Source organism: Tigriopus californicus, chromosome 6 (genome assembly GCF_007210705.1).
Source record: "Tigriopus californicus strain San Diego chromosome 6, Tcal_SD_v2.1, whole genome shotgun sequence".
NCBI lineage: Eukaryota > Metazoa > Arthropoda > Copepoda > Harpacticoida > Harpacticidae > Tigriopus > Tigriopus californicus.
This window is the reverse complement of record NC_081445.1, coordinates 8834468-8851396: the sequence shown is the minus strand read 5'-3', so window position 1 is coordinate 8851396 and position 16929 is coordinate 8834468. Positions and strand designations below refer to the sequence as shown.

General features: G+C 38.3%; 2 protein-coding genes across 3 annotated transcripts in view; both read left to right on the top strand.

Annotated features, from left to right (window-relative positions):
- LOC131882411 (hemocytin-like) overlaps positions 1-7708 on the top strand; it is a 37268-nt gene extending 29560 nt beyond the window's left edge. The window contains exons 42-64 of the mRNA XM_059229547.1: positions 61-247; positions 306-613; positions 683-791; positions 869-1166; positions 1232-1472; positions 1540-1845; positions 1906-2080; positions 2149-2372; positions 2437-2628; positions 2774-3012; positions 3115-3313; positions 3377-3576; positions 4111-4600; positions 4667-4912; positions 5086-5295; positions 5371-5486; positions 5568-5786; positions 6135-6251; positions 6347-6505; positions 6572-6689; positions 6756-6908; positions 6971-7188; positions 7545-7708. Of these exons, the coding sequence (XP_059085530.1) occupies positions 61-247; positions 306-613; positions 683-791; positions 869-1166; positions 1232-1472; positions 1540-1845; positions 1906-2080; positions 2149-2372; positions 2437-2628; positions 2774-3012; positions 3115-3313; positions 3377-3576; positions 4111-4600; positions 4667-4912; positions 5086-5295; positions 5371-5486; positions 5568-5786; positions 6135-6251; positions 6347-6505; positions 6572-6689; positions 6756-6908; positions 6971-7188; positions 7545-7619 (4799 nt within the window). The 3' untranslated portion in view covers positions 7620-7708. The remainder of the gene's footprint in view (positions 1-60; positions 248-305; positions 614-682; positions 792-868; positions 1167-1231; positions 1473-1539; positions 1846-1905; positions 2081-2148; positions 2373-2436; positions 2629-2773; positions 3013-3114; positions 3314-3376; positions 3577-4110; positions 4601-4666; positions 4913-5085; positions 5296-5370; positions 5487-5567; positions 5787-6134; positions 6252-6346; positions 6506-6571; positions 6690-6755; positions 6909-6970; positions 7189-7544) is intronic.
- Positions 7709-9145: 1437 nt separating this feature from the next.
- Positions 9146-16432, top strand: LOC131882422 (uncharacterized). Of its 2 annotated transcripts, none has more exons than XM_059229560.1 (3): positions 9146-9347; positions 14841-15059; positions 16313-16432. In XM_059229560.1, exons 1-3 carry the CDS (start codon positions 9194-9196, stop codon positions 16354-16356), a joined length of 417 nt encoding a protein of 138 aa, XP_059085543.1. In that variant the 5' UTR covers positions 9146-9193; the 3' UTR covers positions 16357-16432. The 2 variants fall into 2 exon arrangements, with proteins under 2 accessions (XP_059085543.1, XP_059085542.1); XM_059229559.1 differs by having other exon boundaries at positions 14838-15059.
- The last annotated feature ends 497 nt before the right edge of the window (positions 16433-16929 follow it).

The window sequence follows — 16929 nt, the reverse complement described above, 5'->3', positions numbered from 1 at the left end:
CTTCGCCTGAATTTCTGGGATACAAGTTGCGAAACAAATTAAAATAATTTATAATTTCAGCGAATCTACCAACAACAACAACCACAAGCTCGCCGTACGTGATTCCAGCCGAAAAAATGTCTTGTGATCCCTGTCCCAATGTTCCATTTGAGTCTATGCCCGGATGCTTTTGCTCTGAAGGCTTACTTTGGGACGGTGAAGGTTGCGTGGAACAAGATAGGTGCCCCTGTTACTTGGGCTACCAAAGGTAAGTCCATTGTTCTCTCGTATTCCACTTGACCTTCAGTGGTCCACCGAAATTTCAGGTATGAAATTGGAACTCAATTTGAAAACGAGGATTGCGAAGAGTGCACTTGTCAACCAGGTGGATCAACCCATTGTGTGCCACAAGAATGTCACCGGTGTTCCAATCCCTATCTCCACCCCGAAATTACTCCCCAATGTGAATGTGTTTGTCGAGGTTGTGCCTCGGACTCCAAACTTTGTCCCACTGATAACACCTGCGTTCCCATTACAAAATGGTGCGATGGGATCAACGATTGTTCCGATGATGAGCTTGACTGTCCCGTTCAGGAAACCAGCAAATCTCCGAGGTTGATCGACACAACCATTGGTATGTGAGCTTCTCAACTTGAAAAGTGAAAACTATTTCGAAACACTTACTAAATCAATTGTGTTTTAGAACCACTTGAAAGCACTGCCAAGCCCATTGTGACGCAAATGTCCGTTGATACCACTCCAAGAACAATTAAATGCAAGAAACCAGTTTGTCCGCCAGAATTTGACCTTAAGTAATTGTTTCTTTTATGTAACAACGTGTACCATCGTGGCCCCTGTCAACATGAGCATGTGTTGTTCCTTTTTATAGGGAAACTGAGATTGAAACCATTGAAGGATGCGTGGTATACAAATGTATTCACGCCTCCAAACAGTTCTATTGCCCGCCCGTTACTTGTGCCGAAGGTGAAGTTGTTGAGTTCTTTGATCGCTCGCAGGATTTTGGCTTTCCTCCCAAAGTCGATCCAGATCGAAAACCTATCAAGATAGAAGATGAAACGAGTATTGTTCAAGAAGATCAGGAAGATGAAGAACTGGCTGAAATATTCAATTATAGACGGAAAAGAGATATTTGTGGAGATGCTGATTATATCCTCGGAGACAGTGAAGTACGATTTTCCATTTGCTTGGGTCAGAATATGGACATCCCATCAAAACATTTTTAAATTTATAGTTTGGATTGGAAAGATGCCCCGAGTACCAATGTTCCATGCCTACAACAACAACAACAACAACCACAACCACAACAGCCACCTCTTCCTCAACCACCACTCCTTATTTTGTTCCCATAGAAAATGAGTCAAAATGCATCTTCGATGGGCCATCCATAAACACGTTTGATGGTAATCAGTTCAAGTACACAGTTTGCCATCATATCCTCGCCCAAGATCAATCAAGCTCTTGGCGAGTATCAGGTGGGTTATCTTGCACATTTTCATGTTCAATTTCACCCTTTTCTATGTTCAACTTTCTTCCTTAAAGTCAAGCAGGATTGTGTCAAACCTGGCAAATGTCGTAAATCCATTCGGATTACTCAAGGGTCTGATGATGTCACCTTGGAGGACACCTTCAAAGTCAAATTTAGGGACAACGAATACACTCCACGCCAGATAGCTTTGTTCACTGAAAAACATACAGATTTCAAGGTGACTAAAATTGGAACTAACCTTGTCTTTCGGTCCAAGGTTCATCCCTTCAGAGTTGTGCTCACTAAAACCGGAAGAGTGGAGCTTGAGGTCGAGTCAAGCTTTGAGAACAAGGTTGACGGTCTTTGTGGTCTCTTTAATGGTTAGTTCAATTTTGTCTCTCAAAAGTACAACGCTTCCAATAAAGCCACACCTTTTTTAGGCGATAGCTCGGATGATAAAACTTCTCCTGACGGAGAATACCTGGATGCTTCCCAAGAATTTGGTGATTCGTGGCAAGTCCCAGGATCAGAACCCTGCGCAACCCCTACGCCCGAAGATCAATGCCCTGAAGAGTATCGACGAAAGGCTCTCCGAATGTGTGAAATGACCACCAGGTGACTTTTTCTAAATATATATGTATGCGTGAAAAGACCTTAACTTTTCTCTATCGTGTCTTGGTTAGGTTTCCACCATTCAACCGATGCGGTCATGTGGTGAATTTCGACCAGTTTATCTCTAAATGTTTCGAGTCTTCATGTCAATGTTTGAAAGAAATGGATGCTGGAAAATCCTCCGATGACCCGGTGAGGACTTGTCGTTGCAAAGTCATGAGCAATCTTGTCGGCGAATGCCTAGAGAAGGACCGTTCTGTTGTCGTTGAAGGTTGGAGAGAGCAACACCTTTGTGGTAAGTTGTCCCCAAGCTCCACAATAGAAATTGAGCATTTGGAACACTCTCGATTATGTTCCAGAATCCGATTGTCCTTCTGGACAGATCTTCAAGGATTGCCACAATACCGCTTGCGAACCTACTTGCGACAATTTCCGCCAAAACGTTTGTGCCGCTTTTGATGAAACAAAGATTTGCTTCCCAGGATGCTTCTGTCCAGAGGGCTCTGTGAGACAAGGCCAGGATTGTGTGCCAAAATCCACTTGCAGGGACTGTAAGTGTATATCATGAATTTGAATTTGTGTGAATCAAAACGACGAATTACTTGTCAAATAATCGGATAACGGCATCCTCGCCCATTTATATACATATACTGAGTATTGAGAATGAAATGGTCAATAACAACTCGAGCATTTTAGGTACGTGTAAAATCAATCAGAGACCTCATAAATATCAAACCTTTGACGGAAAGAACTTCAAGTATGCTGCCAATTGTTCGTACGTAGCTGTCAAGCACTCGTCTATTGAACCCGACTTTGAGATTCATTTTACCAATGAGCCTTGTCCAAATCGCTCAGGAGACTTTTGTACAACGGCTGTGGAGGCCAAGATTGGGGGTCACTCTATACATGTGGGCAAAAGCATTCAAACAAATGAGGTATGGAAATAGGTTTTCATGAAAATAAAGCATGCAAAAGAGACTGAGAAAGTGCTTTCGTGGAACAGAGGATTTTTTACCTCATATTTTTTCAAATTTCAGATGGTTTTGTTTGTTGATGCCCAAAAGAGCGATTTAGAGTCGTCGACTCCGGAGTTCAAGTCAGCCGTTAAACCGAATGGGGAGATTCAAATATTACTTAATGGGATTAACGTAGAGATCCTGTACAATATGGAACAAGGATCGTTTCTGATTCGAATGCCTTCCGAATACTATGGGGGCAAGACTGTAGGGATTTGTGGTAAGTTGTGAATCTGAAGACAACACAAATTATGGTATCAAAATATTTTGAACCTTCCCTCAGGAAATTGCAATATGTTCGTAAAAGACGATTTTACTGACAAGACCGGTCATATTGTGGACAACACGGGCAAGTTGTTTGAAAGTTGGAGTACAAAGTTGTGCCAGGAGACAACTGTTCCACCCACAAGTTTGCCTCAAATCAAATGTATCAATGATAACAAAGCCATTTGTCGGGTGGTTCAATCCCAAGCCTTTTCAATGGTAAGCATTAAAACCTATGTTTATATATGTCAAAGATTCTCGTAGTTCCAACTTTGCCAAATTAATTTCTTCTCCGCGTCGAGTTCTGTAAAAAAACACTATTTTCACTGTGCATGAAAATAATAGACGTTTGATATTCATAATATATCTTTACCGTACAATTTGGAATTAACCTTGATAAAATAAAGGCTAGTACCGGGTAGCTGCGAATTCTTATCCAATTTTTATGCACATATATACTTTTTTTTCTATGACCGTAATTTAGCCGTTTCGAAAAAAGTTACGATAAGAACATCTTGAGCCGAAGGAGACCTAAGTCGCCTTTTTGACGACAGATTGCATGGTTTCTTCTGCCCGTTATGATAATGTAGAAAATTTAATTATCGGACTTATTCTGTATTCTCGGCCACCCGGTACTTATATTTTCCATTTTCTTGTGATTGCTCCGCATTTCTATATATTTGTCAGGGTGCTCTTATCATTGTTCCTCTTAGCTTTATCCTTTCATAATGGCAACTCTATTTTGCGTCCCAGTGTCATCCTTTGATTGATCCCAGTCCCTTCCTTGAGGATTGCCAAGAACAATTGTGCCAAGATCCAAACTTCTCTTTGTGCAACATCCTCAACGAATATGGAGATGCTTGTCAAGACTTGGGAGTATGCATATCCTGGCGTCAAATGGCAAATTGTTCCACTCTCCAATGTCCATCGAACAGAGAATACCATGAATGTCCCACCAAAAGGTCAACCCGTACTTGTGAGGATGTGAAGAACGAGGTTCAAAGCCAGGACATCTTTATGTATGCCAGATCAGGATTGAATGGCTATGGAAGTGGTTTGTCAGAGGACGATGATGATGAGAGCAATGAATCAGAAACTTGTTCATGTCCAGAAGGTCGAGTCATCCAAGGCTCTAAATGCATTCCTGAGGAATTGTGCGACGCCTGCCAAGATACAGAAACGGGAGACATTTATGGCATTGGAGAGTCGTGGACCTCAAAATGCCAATCTTGCTCTTGTCATAGTAGGTTTTGAACTAGGCTCGGCTGACATACATTGTATTACTTGAAAGTATTAATCATGCTTCTAGGCAATACCAATGATTCTGGAACAATCACTCGTTGCCGAGCATTAGATTGTTTGCCTGGTCATGGGGTTTGTGGGATTGGACAAGAATGGAAAAAAGTGTCAGGTTCCAATGGGGACCAGTGTTGCCCCACGTTTTCTTGCATTGATATTCGGAGAAATTGTAGCGAGATTGCCAAACCTGAGTGCTCAGGAGAACAAAGTCTGAAGAAAGTGGAAAACTATCAAGAATGCCCAACATTCGTGTGCGGTAAGAGCAAAATTACTTTTTTTTGCTTCCTATCGATGGGTTGCATCAAGCAATGAAAAGCTTGTTTGTAGATAAATCTACATTATTTTCGTGTTAAATGTGTTGAAAGCAGGGATCCTATTTTCCATGTTCTATGTTTACAAGCTTGAAAATCTAAATATTGATTATTTCAGAATGTGTGGCTAAATCTGAATGTCCACTTTTGGATGATACAACCCTCGTCTTAAAACCAGGGGAAACGGCACTTGAGGTTCAAGGGGCATGCTGTCCCAAACTCGAAATCAAATGCACCAGAGAAACCTGTCCTCTTCCCCCTAAATGCCCCAAGTTCTACAAATTGATTCAACATGAGTCGGATCTATGTTGTCCGGAATTTTCGTGTGGTACGTCTATCTACAATAGTACATGAACATGCCAATCTAGATTTTCCAATATCTATTTTTCCTCATCTCTCATAGAGCATCCAAATGCTTGCATCTATTCCTCCAACTTCTCGAAGAACGCACCAAATGTTCCCTCAAGTATAGGTTACGGAATCCACGAGACCAAGGAAGATAATAAAGAGCTGAAAGAGGTACTTGATACATCTTTTCTTTGAAGCACCAGAGGCGTTGCGAGCCTTTGGAACTTCAAGTTGGATGAATTTCCATTTCAGTTGTATGCTCAATGGGAAGATGGTCCATGCAAAGTGTGCTTGTGCTTGCCTCAAGAGTTTTCCAATCCCACGGCAGAGTGCACATTAAACCCTTGTACCCCTCCTGAATTGGACTCTGAGGATTATTTGTATGCGCAGAAAAATGGTACCTTATCTGCGGGCGAGTGTTGTCCAACTTATGAAAAGATTGCTTGTGTCCAAGGGAATGAAGCTTTTTATGTGAGTAGACTCATTTTCATACGGTCTCTACTATAGTCGGAAATTAGTTCTCATTCTGACCACCAGAGTGTTCATTATCAATTTTCACGAGTTAGCATTGAACAAAAATAGGGCTGATTGTCATTCAATGATTGAATTTTTGACAACGCAAAGGCCTAATATTTATTGGTTCATAGCAAGTGATACGAAGTTTATGGTGCCAGAGACCAAAGCCAATAACTTGGGCGTCTCTAGCTTTGTTAATGGCGTACTACAATTGTCTGGTCAATGAGTCAAGGGCGCCTAATGAGCCTGACATAAGTAGTAGTCTTTGTTATTCGACGGAACATGTTTTGTAATATTTTCCAGGGTGGCGAAACTATCCCAACCCAAGATCCATGCGTAAAGTTATCTTGCATTGCGTCAGGCAAGTCGCAACTGAGTAAACAGTCAATCGCGGAATCTTGCGATAACACCTGCCCTCTGGTGAGAATATAATGCATATTTTACCTTGGTCACCCAGGCTGTGAATGGCACTCCTGAAGCATAAGCTAGTCTTGACCTGAAACGATTTTATTTAGGGATGGAAATTAAACCCCCCGGAGACCGGAAAATGTTGCGGCAAATGCAAACAAGTTGGCTGCATTCGGGAAGACACGTCAGAGATTCTGGAGCTTGGACAGCAATTTGAGAGCAAGGATGGCTGTGTTACACACGCATGCGTCAACGTTTCTGGCACTGTAAGGTGTTTTGGATAAACAAAATCATAAGATGTTGGTTGATCCAAACCATTTTTCGTTCCTCAGCTTCAACTTTTAAAGAAAGAAGTCTCATGCCCAGCGATTGAAAATTGTGACGGGACCATTTCTAAGGATGTCAATGGATGTTGCAATGTTTGCATCCCTTCTTCACAACCGCTAACCTGTAATGCTCGTACTTGCAACTGCATTAGAACCAAGTTTTCTAAAACATGGTTTGGTTCTGTTTCAGCTTCCTGTTCACCTGTGTCTCAAAAACCATCGGAAACCATCGGCTTGATCCAAGAAATGCATGCCGACCATGGTTATTGTCAAAATAATGAACCTATTCCCAATTTCCAAGAATGCCAAGGACACTGCAAATCTGGCAACACTTATCTCTCTGGTAATATTAGATCCCTATCAAGTAAATGAATGGTTTATTTCATTATATCTGTAAATTACCAGAGTTATCCATGCACGAGGCCGATTGCAAATGTTGCCAAACACTGGTTGAGGAGACTTTAAAGGTTGTCTTGTCTTGTGAGGACAACACATACTACACCAAAGAAATCAAGGTCCCCAGTCGCTGCCAATGTTTGTCGTGTTCCAGCCTTCAAGAGCAAAACACCAAAGACAAGCATCCTAATTATGAGGCATTCCTTGGATACCAGCACATTCCTTTGGTAATTGTTGCATTCTTAAGTGATTTATCAAATACTGGCTTGTTATATAAAAGACAATGGGGTACCCTCAAAAAATTCAAGTCAGAATAGCCAATGCTATCAAACATCTCTTCAAAGAGAGTCCGTTACAAAGACCCTTCAATGAATTTCTAACTTATGAAGCTATCTTTTGGACAGGATCTTGATTGCATGGTATGCATAATTACGGTATTTTTGGACTTAAACACCACTTTACAAATGTCAAATTTCAAGGTGGATTGTCTGTCGGTTTTAGTCTCAGAATTCAACCAAAAATATTATGTTAGGTAATGACTAAAAGATAAGTAAGTTATAACGCTGGACATTGCTCTTTTCAGAATGGAGATGTCGGAACTCCAAAACAAATGGAAACCCAAACCAACCTGAAAAATGACAATGAACCCCCCTACTGAAATAACTTACCCTGAAACCTAAAAATACTGTTCTCATTAAAATGATACTTGTACATAGTCCAAATAAAGCAAATAACAGTCTAAAACGACATTGTCTTTGATTGTTATGAGTAAAAATGAAATACATAAAGAGCAATTTATAAATAGAACAACAAGAAAAGAATGACTTTCAAGTCTCAGGTATACATGGACAAAGATTGTACGCACTAGTCTTATGTCTATTATTTCTAATTATTTGACGGTATTCCAATGTTGTCAGATAAGATTGCAACTAATTGATTACGAAAGTAAAAATTTCAAAAACTGCCATTACATGAGGTTCAAGCGTAATTAATCACAATTACGCTTAATATAGTAGCTTAAGCACCCAATAAAAAGTAGAGTATAACCTAGATATTGTGAATTTAATCATTTACTAAGCTTTCATTTGATATCAAGTCAGTATGTTCGAATGATTGAATCCAATCAGTTAGGAGGGACAAACAATTTTTATACAACTCTCTCTCGTTACCTTGCTTCATGATTTTGTGGGTATCACGATCTTCACCAATAAATAGGATGCACATAACCAAGATCGTGCCTGGATCTTGGATATCGGACAAGAGCGCCTCATTTTCCGACACATTTTTTTGAAAGCCCCATAATAACCAACGATCTCTCACGCCTTCTCATTGAGGGTCCCAGATTGTTTTCGTTGCTAATATATTTGTGGGATGCCTATTTTCCCCGATTTTCAAGGCCTACGCACATACTATACTGTCTCACGGTGCTTAAAAATCCATATCAAGTTTCCAGGGATATTTCCAAACACATCTTAGCATTTTTTACATCAAAAAGCCAAAGGGAACAACTTTGATCTTATTGTTTTATGGAATTCTAGCCACAATATAAAACTTACATACCTCAAAACATTGTCAAAACTAAGATTTTCAAAAACCTACTCAATGTAAATTAGAAGCACATTTATTTAGCTCTTGAATATGAATTATGATGAAGAAAAATAATCTTTTATTTTTGACAATCGATATGAAGTCTTTGGGAAATCAAATTAACATTAACCGGGGCATTTTGGGGCAAAAAACAATGAAATTTCGACCACTAAATCCCATGTAACAAAGTAGCGGTGAAAGAGATGATATCGTAATTCATATTCAAGAGCTAACTAAGTGTTCTCCTAATTTTGCATTGGGTAGGTTTTTGAAATTTTCAGTTTTTATAATGCTTTTAGGTATGTAAGTTTTTCATGTGGGCTAGAACTCCATAAAGCAATAAAATAAAAGCTTATGACTTTTTGATGTAGAAAAATGCCAATATGTGTTTGGGAATTTCCGTCAAAACTTCAAAAGGTATTTTTACCACTGTGGTCTATGTACGTACATGTTGGTGTGTGCATGCACTGGCGTTCCACAAAAGACAGGAAACGGGTGAGGTCCATTTAGAGCTTGAGGGACCGGGATGTTCACGCTCCTGCTTTGATGGGATGGATGTTCCACTTCTGGTACGAGCCCAAAGGACTTGGCCCAGTTGGCATTTCAGCCTTGGGACAGTCAGATTGGACCTTCGATCCCAACAACATGACGCTCGTGCCAATGTCAGTTGTGCTTCTGATAACAATTGTGGGACTTATTCCTCAAGCTAGGGCGTCCCCACCTTTAACCCGGGGGAAGGCTCAAATGTGGGACGAAGAAGATTTGGTCATACCAGATGGACAATTGCTAACTGACTTGGGTAATACATCTAATTTTACCGTTTAGAATATTTAGTTTATGAGGTCTCTAATCTGAAAGTGTTGTAGAAAGTCAACTGGTTAGAAATAGAAATAAAAGGAACACAACTGGGTTAATCTCCCCTCTTGAGAGTAAACCAAAATTGGTGTAAGTCTTGCCAAAATCCTGCTCGGACTAACGAAAACTAAAAGAAAAAAATAAGCATCTTATAATCATGAAAAGGATGGTTGCATTGTCAGAGAACGTATCAGAGGCCGTTCGTGGAAACACCAATACAATATTTAGGTTTCAGAATTACTTTTTATCATGACTCCTCAATAGGGTGTTTCAAAAGTAATGGACCACGCGAAGATCAATAATACGATACAATAGAAGCTCATAAAAGCTTGTTTTCGTATGTTTATCTTTTAAAGAAAAATGAATCTTACCTCAAATTAGTGCCCCTAGATGTACTGGCCACCCTGTACGTTAGTTTTCCTAAATCAATGTTTGCAATATGCTGACTATACATCGATTTAAAGTTCGCTTTCCAATACGGATCATTATCACTGGCAACATGGATTATAGAAATGTACATATTCGCTTATAAATCAAGCCACTTTTTATCTTAAAAATTATACAGTCATCTCTCGTGTTTTTGTCCGGTGAAACAGGAAAAAATGTTCGTACAATTTTAAGAATTGACACCATCATAGTCCACTATGCATCATTTCACGTCACAAGAACTATTGCCCTGATATTTGCAAATGATCGAACTTGGGAATAATTGTAAGTTATATGACAGGTGACTTTTTTGTATAGCTTTCATTGATACCCAAGTAAATGTCTCATAAACAATACATTTCTACTCAAATTCAATAAGGGCCCTTATTTGCAACGTCAGACAGCCCAAACAAAACGGGAAGAGGCACGGTAGATTGCAAAATAAAGTACTCGTGACATGCCATGAAAGCGATTTTTTATTAATTATAAGATCTTGAACGAATTCGCCAAAATCAATACCGACGCATTATAATTCAATTAAGAGAAATTGGCCTAGTCGGCCCCTGTAGTTGGTAGAGGCTGACTCACAAAGAGCCCTCTGAAGTGCAGAACGTAAACCATATTTCGTACAACGTAGGACCCTTATGACTTTGCTGACTCTCTACAAATCTATGGTCCAACCCCATTTGGAGTATGCATCTCCTATTTGGACACCAATGAGCTCTCCAGGACTTCAAAGAGTAGAGAAGGTCCAACGAAGTTTTACAAGAAGTATATCGGACATGCGTAACCTCTCCTATTGGGAGATTCTAAAACAGTTAGGATTTCATAGTACTCAACGAAGATATGAAAGATATCTTATTAAATAGGTTTGTAAATGCATTCACAAACGACGCCCTAATCTGGGAATAGACTTTAATTGTGAGAATACAGTCTAGTCATAAAGTAACTAGACTGGTCAAAGCCACAAAATCCTTCTTTATTCTACATATATAGAGCTCGTAGAAAATGTTAAAATATGACCTTTTACCCTCCTTCCCTCGACAATTCTACATATTAGATAATCCAATGGTATATTTGAAAGCCGACTTAGATCCGTTTTCCAAAACAATTCCAGACCAGCCTTACATACAAAGCCCATCTCGATCTGCCAATTCAAATTCATTGCAAGATCAAATATTTTACCGCGTTTGACCTTGCCCACTATCCCGGGGACCATTCAATTAAGTGAATTTTTACCGGGGATTTCATCCCTTGTATCGGCGGAAAATCGATAAAAAAATCAAGCATTCAAAATTATTCATAAAATGGGATTGGTCTTGATTTTNGAAAGCCGACTTAGATCCGTTTTCCAAAACAATTCCAGACCAGCCTTACATACAAAGCCCATCTCGATCTGCCAAATCAAATTCATTGCAAGATCAAATATTTTACCGCGTTTGACCTTGCCCACTATCCCGGGGACCATTCAATTAAGTGAATTTTTTACCGGGGATTTCATCCCTTGTATTGGCGGAAAATCGATAAAAAAAATCAAGCATTCATAATTATTCATAAAATGGGATTGGTCTTGATTTTGAACATCGATGTTTTTCTTGTGTTCATGTCCTTTTCCTTGGCACATAATTGATTCCAGAAAAGCTCCCTCCTTTCTCGCTAATCCTAGAATGGGAAATAAGATGTTCCACTTTCGATCCTCAGAGGCTTAGGCACATGTCGACCATGGACAAGACTGTTTCCTCGACAAGGAACTAAAATGCCTTATCAAGTTTTGAGGGAATACCCAAAACACCTCACGGCATTTTTCAAGATCCTGAAATCTAAGAAATAATTTTGTGTGATTCAACACCAAAATTTATATGCTCAAAACAAATTTTGAGGAAACTAAGAGCACTTGAATCGGAATTAAAAATTGATCTGCTGTTTTGGGCTTATATTTGATTAGCTTTAGTTTCAAAATGCCCCTTTTTAAACCTGAGCTCAAATGCCTAGATCAACAATACTGATTTGCTTGCCACAAAACAAGGATTGCTTTGCATTTTCTTCTCTAAAAATGCTGCATGTCATCGTTAAAAGTCTCTACAATGTAGAATGCTTAAAGCCCTTTTGAAACTTTCAAAATCAAACTTCGTTAAACAACCAGTATCGCGGGATCTCGTGAAAGTAAATGGTTGCCTGAAAGATGCAGTTTTTATTCAATTTCGACAGAGTTTGAGATATTGTCTGTTGTTTGCATTTCATTCAAGCTTCAAGTAAATGCATACCGATGTGCACTTTTAATATGTGCAAAACTTATTCTCAAAGATATATATCATGCGAGTCTTTTAATTTATGTAGAGTGCTCTTTTGATATAGGCATAACATATTCTCAACAATGAAAATGTCACGGTTTGTGTCAGCTAGCATTTGGTAAATACTGTTGTATATAGCGGGGAGTAGCGAGATGCTAACAGAGCTACTTCGTTAGCTCGACAACCCATCCCTATTAACAGACCTGTGTTGCATTTGCAATTACATTTTCATGAAATTGTAATTAGTTACATTGAGAAACAGAATAATTGTGATGAATTAAATTTTAAGGAATGCAATTAATAAATACTTCAATTACAATTTACAACTATATTTCCGTCCACAAAACAAAACATGTGAATCTTTACAAAACCATTGGATTGTTGTTTAATGTTGATGTTTCTCCATTTAATCTTGGTCATCAATGCATTCCTTTGCTTGAACTTTCATCCCTGGACTTCAACGCTTATCCGAATTTGTGATCATGGAGCAGAGTCCAAACGTCTCTGCCATTGTCTCTTAAGTAGATCATATGACTAATGTTCGTTAAATTGCAAAGTTGTCATTACACTCTCTATGCCTATGTATCTTCAAAGGGACATTGATCAGGAAATCCATTGTCCATGCGCATTGTTCTTGTATTTCATTGAGTACTCTCTGGGCAAGCTAAGTCCTTTTTATTTTAACAAGGTCATCTGAAGAAAGACATTGAATTGTAATTGAATGTAAATCAATTAAATTTTGAAGGTAATTGTAATTAATTACAGCTCAAAATGAAGTAATTGTAATTAATTACATCTGAAAGAAATGCATTTGTAGTTAAATATATTTTAGAATGTAATTGACACAGATCTACCGATAACTACCATAGTTTGTGAAATAAGAAAACGGTATCATGCTCCATTCCCCTTGAATGTTCCTGCAGCCCTTATTGTGGTCACAGGGGGCGGTATAGTGTTAGACCTGATGAAACCAGAACAATTTAACCACATTTAAATCGGTAGTTAATACAACAGATAAGATCAAGTTGTGTATTCCTAATTTCCACAAAATAGTGTATGAAAATTTAACTCTTATTTTTTTGCCACTCCAGTTTGATCTGGACCAATATCACTTTAAGAAATAAAATCGGTATTTGTTCCTTATTATTTACGAGGCACGACAATGTCAAGATGGCTTTTTGCTATTTCCATAAAAATATAAGTACCTGGATGAAGAATTAGCATTTCGGAATTTCAGTACAAGCATTACTTCCTTCTTCATATAAGATTGGTCTCAGGTCGCTGCAACTACATACTTCAAATTTCAGCCTAATCGAACGACTAGATCAAAAATAATGCCCTCTAAAAGCTCACTAAATAACTCGTCACTGAATGAATGGAATAGTTCTCCTGTGATAATTGATTACCAGAAGGGGGCGAAATCATTCCTTCTGTACTCTTTGAAGTACCGTTCTTTGAGAGGGCATTACTTTTGACCCAGTGGTCTGATTGAGCTAGAACTTGACACACGTAATACCCATTGATCTTGGGAGGTTAGGTGATTCATGGATACCTTTAACAGGAGGATTGGCAATCGGCGAATCTAGGTCACTTTGTGAAAACAACATTTCAGCTCCCCAATAGTCACAAGGCATACTAACACACATTAAGAAAAAGCCATTTAAAAGAAAAAATAGAGTTGTTGCGACAAAATTTCGAGTTATATCCCTTTTAATAAAAATGTCGAAAGTGTCTGGGTTATGTATAAAAAGTCTAGAGCTTTAAGAATAGTTAATAATCAATATAATAAAAGATGTGCAGTTTGGTCTCAAATACCAGTACCTTACTGCCTGTTTCCATTTATGACTTGGTCAAAGAGCTATGACAAAAAGAAAAATAGGCCTAGCTCCGCTGATGTCCTCTCCTCTAATTAAAGGTCTCTCTGGGTGATTCCAACATTTTTTTACCGCCGGCAGATAAAAGAGCGCCACGGGCCGTTTGGACACTTTCAGGCGCTGGAACGAGCTTAAGCCGTTACGTTTTTCCTTTCTTTTAATACTTTTTTAGCACTCCCATGGTAGATGATATTCTATGTTGAAAAACTCGTTCATTCAAAGCAACTTAGATGAAGTTGGACTTCAGCGAAAAAGAGATCAAAAATTTGACGGAAAAGAATCAAAGATTGATACTTTTAGCTCAGATTTGTTCACTCTAACATTTTACGCATAACCCTCTCTACATACTTATAGACTTGATTTTCTTTTATACTGATGTTCCATAATTTGACGAAGGTAATAGATAATGAACGAACGTCAGTGAGGAACGAGTGGAATTGTTATACATGAATAAGCACGTAGTCACACAAAGATCCAGCGAGATCGTGATAGATGTATAATTGCATAAGAAGTGAGAGGACAACAATAACCCAAGAGGTAAGCTTTCAATTGTTGATGTTTTAATCAAATTGGCTCCTGTAGTGGAAAGTTTGAAAAGGTAAAATTCTCCTTTCAACTATGATTCTTCAGTCCGCAAAGCAGAACTTATTCCTACTCATGTTCCATGTTTGCTCCAGGAAAATAATCAATCCGGCTGGATCTTTTCATCCCTTTTTCTATAGGTCTTGTCCTTTACAAGTAATGCAATGGAAGATGTGAGGGCACTCTCAAATGCATCCTTTGTTTGTGTATAAAGGCAATTTAAAATAATCCTCAACTTTATAGGCTTTATCTGTTTTGCAGAAGATCCTGCCTTGTTCCAATTGGTTCCGGACCAAGATCCTAATAACTTGGAACCAGGGGATTTGATTGCATTTGACCCGGACTTTCCCCGATTACCTATGATCCTCAAGAAAACTTCTCCTTCCAATGACGAGGACGAGGATGTTGACTTGAAAATGGAGAACAGAATGCATTCCTTGCCCAAACGAGACAGAATAATGGGAGCTCATCGTTTTGTTAGATGTGAGTATCTAGAAGATCACTTTTTGCACTTCACTATACATAAACTGTACTTAATCTTTCATATTCTCCTTGTCAAAAGTGTGAAAATAAAAGCAGATGAAATTCAGCTTCAAATTAGATAACTTATTTAATGAACTTGGCTAAAAATGCAAAACTACGGATATCCTATAAAAAATAGGATGACTTAGGAACGGAATAGCACTATATTTTTGAGAGCAAAACAGTGAATCGTTATTTTCGTAATTATGACCTCATAACTTTTTAAGCCATAAGCATTTGAATACGCCCTCTTTCTCGCGATGGCAAACGTTAATTAGTTATGAACTATTAGCTTTGTTATACGGCTGTCTCTTTCTCGTGAAAAGGGGCATTCAAGCCAAGAAAGTTATTTAAGGTGGGAAATTTCAAGGAGCTATAAAGTTTCTTGCCTGTTCCATTCTTTGTCATTCAGATTGGGATTGATTGAGATGAGCTAACTCATCAACAACAAGACTGTAAACACTAAACGCCAACCTTGACATTGTGCCGCTTATGTCTATCTGTGATAATTTGCGAGGTTTGAACTTCGACCTCATGTCCAATAGGCCACGAAATATGGTTTACGTTCGGCACTTCAGAGGGCGTTTTGCGAACTAGCCTCTATCAAATGTACATAGGGCCGATTCCTCCTTATTGAATCATAATGCGTTTAACTTGTTTTTGACTTATTCTATCAAAGTCTGAGGTATGATTAGTGTCCCAAGTCACATAATGTCCGGAAAATAAATTGCGTTAATGGCATATTACGAGTAGTTTATTTCGAAATATACCGTGCCTCTTTTCGTTTTGGCTGTCTGAGTTTGATAAAAGGGCCCCTATTGTCATAATCTGTTGGTAAACGAGTTCTTCCTTCTAGCCATCTCGAGTCCATAGCATTGATTCGTTTTTATGTTTTCCATGTTTTTCTTTTGTATGAGTTCTTTTATGTCAATAGGAACCGGATTTATGACCACTTTTAAAGCTGTGTGTCCAAAAGCGATCGGAAAATTTTATAAAGACCAATGATTTAATAATGCTTTTACATCACAAAATAACTAAAAAAAACCTTTTTATTGTTTATGAGTCATGAAAATTGATATTTATAATGACGAAAAAGAATTATTTACCGTTCTTAGCCTGTTTTGCTTTAAAAGTGTACTGATACATACTCGGCATGAAATGATCAAAAAAGTTGAAAGTAAAGAGAGATGAAAGCGTGTTTTCTCTCTTTTCAGTGTACCATCACCAACCACGACCCCAGCGACGATACGTCTTCTAATATCAAAATGTTCCAATTGATTCCGAACTTCATCTCAGTTACTTTGAATAAACGAGTTTTCCTACATGGAATATCACTCAACCTCTACTTCATGACCTTGCGATCGATACCAAGAGAAGCCTTAGATGGAAAAATAATCGACTATTAAGATCTTTTGAAATAATAATAATTATGATAATTATGAAATAAAAATATTTTGAAACGTGTCCAGTGTCTTTGGGAGAGGGGGGGCACAGATTATTCATGAATGATTAAAATGATTATTATCTTACTAGCATTCCAGGTTTGATTTATGTCACATAGGTTTTCAAATACCAGTTGATTTCAATTGTTATTCATGTTAACATCTTTACATTTCAAATATTGGTCGACATTCTGATGCATTTTCTTGGCTTACATTCCTGCTTAAATGTATTTTTATGTACAATTAAATATTTCAAAGTTAACAATTTGGGCATTTGCTTTTCTTAAGCCTTGCATTTACGGAGACGTTCAAACATCCTATTTTTATTGCATTTTTTACAATGAGATAAGAGTATGATTTCGATTTTTAAGGAGTGGTAATAGCAATGC

What these genes read in the sequence shown, in the direction of transcription:
- LOC131882422 (XM_059229559.1), top strand. Translation starts at nt 9,194, where the DNA reads ATGACGCTCGTGCCAATGTCAGTTGTGCTTCTGATAACAATTGTGGGA. An exon ending in ACAATTGCTAACTGACTTGG is followed by an intron (nt 9,348 to 14,837) that starts GTAATACATCTA and finishes TCTGTTTTGCAG; the next exon opens with AAGATCCTGCCTTGTTCCAA. An exon ending in AGCTCATCGTTTTGTTAGAT is followed by an intron (nt 15,060 to 16,312) that starts GTGAGTATCTAG and finishes CTCTCTTTTCAG; the next exon opens with TGTACCATCACCAACCACGA.